This window comes from Mastacembelus armatus, unplaced genomic scaffold (assembly GCF_900324485.2).
Source record: "Mastacembelus armatus unplaced genomic scaffold, fMasArm1.2, whole genome shotgun sequence".
Taxonomy (NCBI): Eukaryota; Metazoa; Chordata; class Actinopteri; order Synbranchiformes; family Mastacembelidae; genus Mastacembelus; species Mastacembelus armatus.
The window spans coordinates 8181-18685 of NW_022872925.1; the positions used below are offsets into that span (position 1 = coordinate 8181).

The 10505-nt window shown below is 40.4% G+C and overlaps 1 protein-coding gene across 1 annotated transcript; it reads left to right on the forward strand.

Moving 5' to 3' along the window:
• Positions 1–220: 220 nt before the first annotated feature.
• On the forward strand, positions 221–2292 carry LOC113133318 (hyaluronan synthase 1-like). The gene is made up of 4 exons (XM_026312065.1): positions 221–907; positions 1016–1241; positions 1337–1469; positions 1600–2292. The coding sequence occupies exons 1-4, from the start codon at positions 221–223 to the stop codon at positions 2273–2275; spliced, it is 1722 nt and encodes a 573-aa protein (XP_026167850.1). The 3' UTR covers positions 2276–2292.
• Positions 2293–10505: the final 8213 nt, after the last annotated feature.

The window sequence follows — 10505 nt, forward strand, 5'->3', positions numbered from 1 at the left end:
TATTTTTTATTTATTCATTTAAAATAACTTTATGGTGCTTGTTCAGGTGCCTTTCAACATTCCACATAAACAATTAAATTCATGTAATGCACCTTTTTTGCAAACCAAAGGACCATGAGTGTGGGTTTTTAGTATGTGGGGAACAGTAGCAACCAGTCCTTTATGCATGTACACGTCATACTAATATGTGGTGTCTTTTTCTCTAGTCTAAAGAATCACAATGGAGCCAAAACCTGTGCTGAAGAAGTGCGGCACAGTAATCCGCGCCATCTTCACTTTCCTTTTTGCTCTGTTAGTCCTGGCTGTCATGATCTGGGCCTATATTAAGGGTTTCCAGCTGGGGAGCACCATGTATGGACTTATTGCGTTTGGCTTTTATGGATTACTCCTGTCCCTCCACCTGATGGTCCAGAGCTTATTCGCCTTCATTGAGCACCGGCGAATGAGAGCCCGCAAAAAGCCGTGTACCTTTACAAAATCTATTGCGCTCACTATATCGGCTTACCAGGAGGACCCGGTCTATCTCCGAGAGTGCCTCAACTCCATCAAGGCCCTCCATTATCCTTCTGAGCTGCTGCGCATCATCTTGGTGATAGATGGAAACTCCGATGATGACCGATATATGATGGAGATGTTCAGGGAGGTGTTTGCAGACCAGGATCCCGCCTGCTATGTGTGGAACAACAACTACCATACATGGGACCCCAACCAGGCCCAGCAGGCTGCTGAAACAGCAGGTCCGGGTTGGGATCCTTATATCGATATGGGAACAGATCCACAAGTACGAGACATAGAAGACCTTATCCAGAACAGAAGGTGTGTGGCAATCATGCAGAAGTGGGGCGGCAAGCGGGAGGTGATGTACACGGCCTTTAAAGCACTGAAGGATTCAGTTGATTATGTACAGGTATGCCTTTTTCTGTTCGCATTTTCAATACTTCAAGAACATTTTATGAAAAGAAAATTATTGTGTTTCAAAATGTTAATGACCTGACTCTCTCTCTCTCTCCTCCAGGTCTGTGACTCAGACACTAAGCTGGACCCTCTGGCCACAGTGGAGCTGTGTAAAGTGCTGGAGAGTAACGACAAGTATGGTGCTGTGGGAGGAGACGTGATGATTCTCAACTTGAAAGACTCGTACATCAGCTTCATGAGCAGTCTTAGGTACTGGATGGCTTTCAACATCGAAAGGGCCTGCCAGTCCTTCTTCAACTGTGTGTCCTGCATTAGTGGACCCTTGGGTAAGCCAACGCATCAATGATGAGATCAAGCAGCAGTAGTTATGGCTTTGAGGCTCTGTAAATAACATTTCATTTGTTTCTTCATGTTCACAAAGGTCTCTACAGGAATGATCTCCTCCAGCAGTTTCTGGAGTCTTGGTACAATCAGAAGTTTTTGGGGACTCACTGCACCTTCGGTGACGACAGACATCTCACCAACCGTATGCTGAGCATGGGTTTCGCCACAAAGTAAGAAGCTTCTTCACGTTAATATACATAGACCCAAACACGCAGTTACCCTTGAATGATGCAATGAAGTAGTTATGAATGACTGCACAGATGTTTTATTGCCTTTGTTTTGTTTTGCCATTTTCTCCAGATACACAGCACGGTCCAAATGCTACACTGAGACACCTGCCCCGTTTCTGCGCTGGCTCAACCAGCAGATTCGCTGGACAAAATCTTACTTCCGTGAGTGGCTCTACAATGCCATGTGGTGGCACAAGCATCACCTCTGGATGACCTATGAGGCCATTGTCGCAGGCATCTTCCCGTTCTTCGTCACCGCCACTGTCATCAAACTCTTCTGGACGGGCTCGGTGTGGAACATTCTCTGGGTCCTGTGCTGCATCCAGATAATCGGGATGATTAAAGCCGCTTACGCGTGTCTCCTACGCAGAGACATGGTAATGATCTTCATGTCCCTCTATGCAGTTCTGTACATGACCAGCCTGTTACCTTCTAAGTACTTTTCCATTATCACCATGAACAAAAGCAGCTGGGGCACATCAGGAAGGCGTAACATTGTAGGGAACTACATGCCCCTCATCCCTCTGTCAGTGTGGGCAGCCATTTTGTTAAGTGGTCTCAGTTATACAATCTACAGGGAGACCAAACTGGACTGGTCAACGCCAAAGAAGCAACTGGAGATCAAATTTCTCATCTATGGCTCTGTGGCCTACGTCTGCTACTGGCTGTTTATGATCTTCCTTTACTGGGTGTGGATCCGCAAGTTGTGTAGGAGACGTTCCCAAGGTTATGCAGTGACTGTGTAGATCTGAAATGTCCGGTTATTTAAAATCAGCTATTCCTGTGTTTTATTCAGTCGCATTAATTTATTTTAGGTTGTTTTGCACTTTAGAACATTTTCTTAATCTTAGAAGGAGGCAGCCTTGTTGGGTCACAATAGCCCAGGACAGACAAACCAAACACTGGCTCTAGGGACTCATGGTTTGTTTTAAAGGTGATGATCACCGTTCCCTCCCTTGTGCTTGGAAAAAGGACGGTGAGGCTTGAGGGGTGCGCAGAAAGTTTATGTATTGCACCTTTAAATGCACCTTTGAGCCCGTGCATTACTCAGGTCTCTTTTTGTCAGACTGAGGTGTGAGAAATTTCTCAGATATTTATTGATGATATTTAAAGGTCGGAAAACTCTTATTTATATATTGTTTTTGTATTTAAAAGGATGACTATGGTATTTCTGATATTATATTTAAAAAACATAAAGCAGATACTTGCCTGTATAGATTTTTGTATGCAGGTTACTTTAAAAAAACAAAGTACTCCATGTATGAATGTCTCACTGTGTCAGTTTGGTTTACTTCAACACTGTGTTGTTACTGCGTTGAGTCTTGGACTGCACCTTCTTTGCTATTGTAAATTCTGTGAGAACACTGATAATTGCAGTCATAACAAATGCTAACAATACAGTGGCTGGGGGTCAATGCATGGGACCATTTACTGAAACTGTTTCAGTAAAGTTAAACACTTTGTTTATTTTTGTCTTACAGAGGACAGTAGTTTTTTTTCAAATGTATTTTCTAGATAATACAGAGGTAATGGGTGGAGATTGCCTGAAAATGTATATCTGATTTGAGGATGTTGTGAAGAGATGAAATAATAAACTACTTTCTCAGCATGTACACATCTCTTTTCTTTGGCTCATTGTTTTCAGAGAATGGGAGAAAACCAGATTGAGCAAATATTCTCTAAGAAAGACACATTTTACACAATGTGACATTCAGTTCAATTCAGTTTTATCGGTATAGCACCAAATCACAATTCAATCATCTCAAGGCACTTTACAAAAAAGAAAAAACCCAACAAACCCTTTATGAGCAGCACTTGGCGACAGTGGAGAGGAAAAACTCCCTTTAACTGAAGAACCTCCAGCAGAACCAGGCTCAGGTTGAGCAGCACCTGCCCCGAGTGGATAGAGGAGAGAGAAAAGAACAACAACAATAAACAATATGCAGGTGGCAAAGCATAATGGAACATGAAATCAAATTCATGCCACAAACATGCACCCACCTAAGGAAGACACTGAAACATTCGCATTTGCATAGATAATAATTTCACTGCCACATTGCTATCAATGCAGTGAGTGTCCAGGGTGTGCACAACAGTTTTGACAAGAATTGTGCTGATAAGAAAAATGTGAAGGTCAGGTCATAATGTGAGGAGGCATTTTTTAACTCTGGAAATTTATAGTAGTGACAGTCATTTCAGGTTTTGCAAACTTTGTTACAAAACTGAAGCTGTAGGCCACCAAAACAAACCCTTTTGATTTGGGACTATAGAGACAATCCGAGCCTCGATCACAGCACCAACATAAATGCAGCTGTGCCCAGGGCATGACAATTATGAAATTAAAATTGCAATCAAGCAAATTACTGACGTTTTAGATGTAGTTATATTCCAACTGGATTTACAACACCAACCAATAGTACTGTAGTGAAGGTAACTTCAGTACTTAGGGGAACTTTGGAGACCGTGTGTGTGTGTGAGCATAACACACCACAGGAATTGAAGTCTAAGTGAATTCTGTTCAGATGAGATTTTGTCTCTGTTTTGTCCAGGACAGTGGATTTATTGACTTTTGGGGAAAGGGGAACCCTTCTATTCCCCCTGAAGCTGCATAATTTGCAGGATGTATCAACTGGGGGTAACATCTCCTTGTTACTTGAACAAAAGAAGTTATGATTTGCTAAACCATGGCCTGTTGTAAGCAATAACACATGGCCCTTTGTTTGTCTTGTCTTTGTTTAGTTCCATAAACCTTTTCAGGAGCAGAGTATATTGATAGGGGTAGATCATTTCTTGTCACTGAAGCCTGTAATGGGCGAGTCGGTGGCTGGAGTTCAGATGCATTGAGGACTGTGAGAAATCGATGTGGCTTTGAAACCTCCTGCAGTGATACTTAACACAAAGCTGTTTAAACGGGGCTCATTGTTGCATATCAGTTCCACATTATAATACACTTTAAATTCCTGAGATGTCAAGAGAGAAGAAGCTCTGAGCAGAGAGTGGAGTTGAATTAAAGCCAGAGTGAAGCTCATGTGAGGCAGTGCTAATTTGTACTTACGAAAATGACACTCCAGCGTCTCTCAGCTGCTGAACTGAAGGATTATACAACAGCAGACATTGACAAGTTGACCACAAGACCACTGGAATAACCAGTAAACACTCCTCTGTCTGACTATCTGACACAGGGTCAGTGAGTCAGAACACCTGATAGTGATTGCAACTGTAGTTTGGCAGCTAAACAGATTTTCTCACGCGTAAAAGTGTCTGGATTTCATCTACATTACTCATCAGATTTCAGAGGTTTAACTGGTGTTTGGGCTCTAATATCAACACTCTGCCTGAAGTACAGTTGCTGTAAAGTGGCCAGTGTGATGCTCAGCACTCTGAGGTGCTTTTCTTCATAATTTCTTCACTGACTCAGGGAAAGGAGAGAAAATGAAGAAAGAAAAACGTAGGGAACGAACTAAAAGTCTGACGAAGCCACACGTTACTTCCCCTCATGTCTGTTTTCAATTTGTCCTCCCCCACCCTGTCTGGCCCTCCCTGCTTGACATCAGGAAGGAGTTTGAGCTGGCACACATGCTGGGGCAGATGTTTCATCTGCTACAAATGGGAAGTATGGACCACAAAGTGTTGTGTCACCTTCCAACAACACGTTCAAACCATGACATTAGTACAGTATGGTTAGAATAATACTTGTGGCACACAGCATAAAAAAGATTATATGGTATTCTCTGCATGAAACTTGTTTGTTAGTGTGGCTTCTGGATGACGTCATCTGTTTACATGTTCACCCCTTTTCTTTATGTAGCTACTACAAACATGAAAACCACACACAAAACAAAAACAAAACAAAATAAATAAAGAAGTCCAAATGGGAAGGAAATGAGTAGAATGGAATAATAGTGGAGACTTTCATTAGATCACAAAGTTATTTTTGGGCACAGTATTTGGATAAATTAAATTAAGGGTGTTCCCTCAGTCTGCAGAGACGTGACAACCCGACTGTCAGCTGCAGGATTCACACTCATACTGGTGGAGCTACCATCACTTCCTGAAAATGACACAGGAAGACATACCAGTGGACACCAAGAGCCCACAGCACTTCCAAAACCATTTTTATGTCACTATGTCACATGCAGCCACAAATATGACTTTGATTTTGACATTACTGTCCCTGCTTGGTCTTGCCAGTCTTTCTTTTTTTTTTGCTGGAATGTCACGAAAATGAGCTGTTAAAAAAATGTTGTGAATTTATTTCAGCGATACATGATTACCTCAGCTTGTTGCACATTTTAACAAGAAATGTTGTTGTGGCGTGAGCTTTGTACTAGTCTGTGTAACTTTGAAAATTACAGAAACGGTGCAGTGCCAGTCACTTTTGCCTGAAATAGTGTGTTTGACAAATACACCAGAGGCAAGAAACAACAACACAACAGTGACTGTCACAAAAGCCTATTTACAGTATTCAGAAGTAACTAACAACTAGCTAACATGGACCAAAACATATAACATGTATAAGTTACACATCAACCAAAGGAATTAACTTTTCACTGTGATCTGGTGATTTAACAAGTAAACCTACGGGTGTTTTCCCTCTGCCGCCTATTACTTATGTAGATAGGGATCATGGGTTGGGAGTTGGTAAAGGGCAGGGATAGTTGGAAAAGAAGCAGATCAGTTGCTCCAGTCTAGAGTAAAGAAGGCTAATACAATCCAGAGGACCCAGGGATCAGCTGGAGCCTATCCCAGCTCTCTCTGGGTGAAAGGCAGGGGTCCACCCTGGACAGGTCCCCAGTCCATCACAGGGCCACATAGAGACAAACAACCTCACACACTCACACTCACTCCTATGGGCAATTTAGAGTCACCAATCAACCTGACATACATGTTTTTGGACTGTGGGAGGAAACCAGAGTACCTGGAGAAAACCCACACAAGCACAGGGAGAACATGCAGACTCCACACAGAAAGGCCCCTGATGGGTTTCAAACCAGGAACCTTCTTGCTGTGAGGCAGCACTGCTAACCACTCAGTCACCATGCTGCCCCCCCAGAGTAATCCACAAAAGTATTTTAGATACTATTTCACATTTCCTGTTGGAAATCTTGTCATAATGCATCACCACTGCTTTTGGCATCCTGGCAACCCAGTGGGAAAAAATACAAGCAATCTGTCTATGACATGACAAGTTGAGTGTTGAGTCATGTCTAACTATATTTAGATAGTCCGGAGTAGCTTTATAAAGCACACGGATCTCAGTTTGTCCTCACTTTGTGTTTCCTCACCAATACGATAGCATTCATTCATGTGAGGAGTTTAGTTTCTCTAAAGCTCGTCAGGACTGATTTCTCATTTACAGTCAAAGAGAAAACACATTTAAAGTTGTTCACATATCATCCTCTTCATCTAAGTTGTATACTTCAAAACATTACCATTTTATTTCCAGGTCACAGTAAGACTACTGGACCAGCATAGGGAGTCTACATAGAATTAAGTCTGAATAAAACTGAATGTTACATTAACAGAGAGAGGAGCAAAAGTCACCATTGGTATAAAGAGCGAGGAGGTTGAGGTGGATGGGCGGGTGACAAAACACTGGGCTTTTTAACAAACATCTGTTTCCTGTTTTACAACAACGCTCAGTGTTATTTTAGTATCATTTTATTCCAAACTATGATCTTCTCTTAAGTATAACCAAGTAGTTTTTGTGCCTCTGGTCTGATTTCATTACTGTAGCCATGATAAAGAAGGTCTGGCACATCCTGATGCAATTCTAACCCACATGTTTTGTTCGGATAGCAACTGATAAGAGCCACTGAATGCTGTAATAACATTTGAAGTGGGCGGCAAAGAGGTAGAGAATCATTATTTCTCATGTCCTTGTTGTCTTTCTGGGATACATGTTTGGGCCAAACTGTGATTCCATAAAATAATAAACATGAAATTTATGTTTTAAAGTTCTTACACGTGTCTCTTTTCAGAACGTGCCCCTAATGTCCTGTTGATGATGCTGGCCCTCCCCATTGTCATCTGTTCCTGAACACCTTGTGGTCACTTGTACATTTTAAACTCTCATCCACATTTTGCTCTTCGCAGCCAAAATCTGTTGACCCTTTATAGACAGTGAATCATCTGATAATTGCCTGGCAGTGAACGTGACTTAAGATCTGACATCAACGTCTCAGCTGGGTGAGGTTTCCTAAAAATATCTCTGCTCTGTTCTCTAACAAAGAAAAAAAAGACAATATCCTGTAAGTCAATTGCATTTTAGCAAGTAAATCATTTTCGTCCTAGTTACAAAGTAATGTGAAGTGAATGCCATTAGATTGTTCTGGATAAACAGACATTTTGAGCTTATGATGACGTTAGAGGAACCACATTGAGTAGCTAATTCAAAGGAGGCTCATTGAGTTGTGGATGGGGGAGGGACTTGTGACTGATGACTTCAATGTTTCTAAAATCACTGCAGTGGGAATCTTGAAAATGTGTGTTATCTTGATCTGAGTCACTGGGTGCTTTCCCAGACAATGCAGGCATCGGCGTGGGGCGATACCCACGAGAGCAGACTGTGCCTGAGTTTTCCAATATCTCCTTCTTGTGCCTGGAACCACTGACCACAGTTACAGTCTGTTGCCCTGCAGTAATCAGAACAAAACAGAAGGTTCTTAGCATACATCTATCATGAAAAAAAAAAAAAAAAACCCTTGCGGCAGAACACTTGAAAACATCATGATCATTTGCTACTGTTGGTCTAATTTACTGACCTGAGGGCTTCATGTTTAACATCTGCTTTCATTCTTATAACTAGGTGAAATAAAACTCACTGCAAAACCACCACCAATAAAACATACCATTTAAAAGTCAATATAGGTCATGTGGTAAAATGCTTTGGGGCACTTCATTATCACAACATATGATCTTCTTTTTGTAATGAGTTATGTTAAGTGTCTCGGTGAGTAATGCATTCTTTATACTACACACTGCACCGCCAACCATGGGAACTTTGCCAACCAAGCTTTACGGAAGTAGGCCTATTACGTTTGTACTTTTCAACCCTCTGTCACCAGCTCAGTGAACCTGATACTGCACTGCTGCTTTTTGTTCTTCACAGGCTAATACCAAAGTGATTTATACATGTTTTTTCTGTTTTTGCTTAAAACAACTAATATTCCGGTGTAACCCATATTCCAGAAAATACGGTAATTTAGGTTTTCCGATTAAACATCAATCCTTATATTTGAGTTTCTGTTGCAGTGGATGGTGCAGTAACGTGGCGTTGTAGGGCCTCAATAAATAGTCCATGATGCTCCCATGAGCGGTGTCGTACAAGAGAAATGGCGTTCTGCCTATTATTTTTATTTAGTTGCACCAGCACAAAATTAAGGTGCACCCACATTTTTTTCACAGCATCTTTAGCATCACAGTCATACATATAATGGGTTGTTTTCTTTATTATAGTTCAGATAAATTTAAACAACTAATTTTGAATTAAATTTCACTGCAGGAGCTTTCAAAATTAGAAATAATTAAAGTGCTTGACAAAATTAAATTCTCACACACGCCTTCATGGAAGAGTCATGGAAGAGTCTGTGTAACCATCAATCAATACTGTAGGCTACGTGACTTTTTCTCAATACTGCAATATGCCACTGCCTAACGCTGAAATGCTGCTGAGTACAACTGTGGTATCAGACTTTGTCATTATTACGTAAGAAGTTGTTCTTTTTGAACCAACATCAAAAGGGATATAACCAGCCAAACCTGTCCACATTCTCGGCTCAATTACTGTTGTCGTGATGGCGAAATTAGGACTTCGATACTTCAATACCTGTAAAAACTGGAATGACACTAAAACTGAACCATCAGGAAAAGAAATGAAGATGAAGATGACAGAACATGACATTTACTAAACACAAAAACAAAAAAATCCATCTTTTTTGACAATGCCAGGGCCATGGCAAATGTGAAAAGAGGTTATAAAAGAAAGAGAGTGAATTGTGTTAGTCACATGGGTAAGTTAAGAGTTAAAAGGTTAGACAGTGAAACTAATGGTGAAGAAAAGTTGCTTTCACAAATGGCATATTCACTAATTGCTGCCGTCACTCCTCAGATTATTCATACAAGTTGGCACATCTGTCAGAGAAGTGCTTCGTCTAGTTGGACGTGTTGACTCTCGTGGTTTGAAACATGTTTTACTTAAATAATGTCAAAGACGAACCATGATACAGGGGGCAACAGTATCTACAATCTTGTAAAAGGAATAAATTGAATCATAGTGATTTATGTGACTGTAATTAAATACTGGGTTGTTATGGGTAATGTAGTCAGGTAATAATGTCAGAACCTCACTTTCTCACCTGAACCTGGTTGTTTCCTTTGTATTCATAAAACTGAATTTTCTTTTATTTGTTGAAGAATAATAATTGCAAAGGTTTATAATACAGGTATATAATACTGCAGGTATATAATACTGCATGTTTATAATACTGCAGGTATATAATACTTCAGGTTTATAATACTGCAGGTATATAATACTGCAGGTATATAATACTGCAGGTTTATAATACTTCAGGTTTATAATACTGCAGGTATATAACACTTCAGGTTTATAATACTGCAGGTTTATAATACTGCAGGTATATAATACTGCAGGTACATAATACTTCAGGTTTATAATACTGCAGGTACATAATACTTCAGGTTTATAATACCGTAGGTATATAATACCGCAGGTATATAATACCGCAGGTTTATAATACCGCATGTTTATAATTCTGCAGGTATATAATACTTCAGGTTTATAATACTGCAGGTATATAATACTGCAGGTATATAATACTGCAGGTTTATAATACTGCAGGTTTATAATACTGCAGGTATATAATACTGCAGGTTTATAATACTGCAGGTATATAATACTGCAGGTTTATAATACTGCAGATATATAATACTGCAGGTATATAATACTTCAGGTTT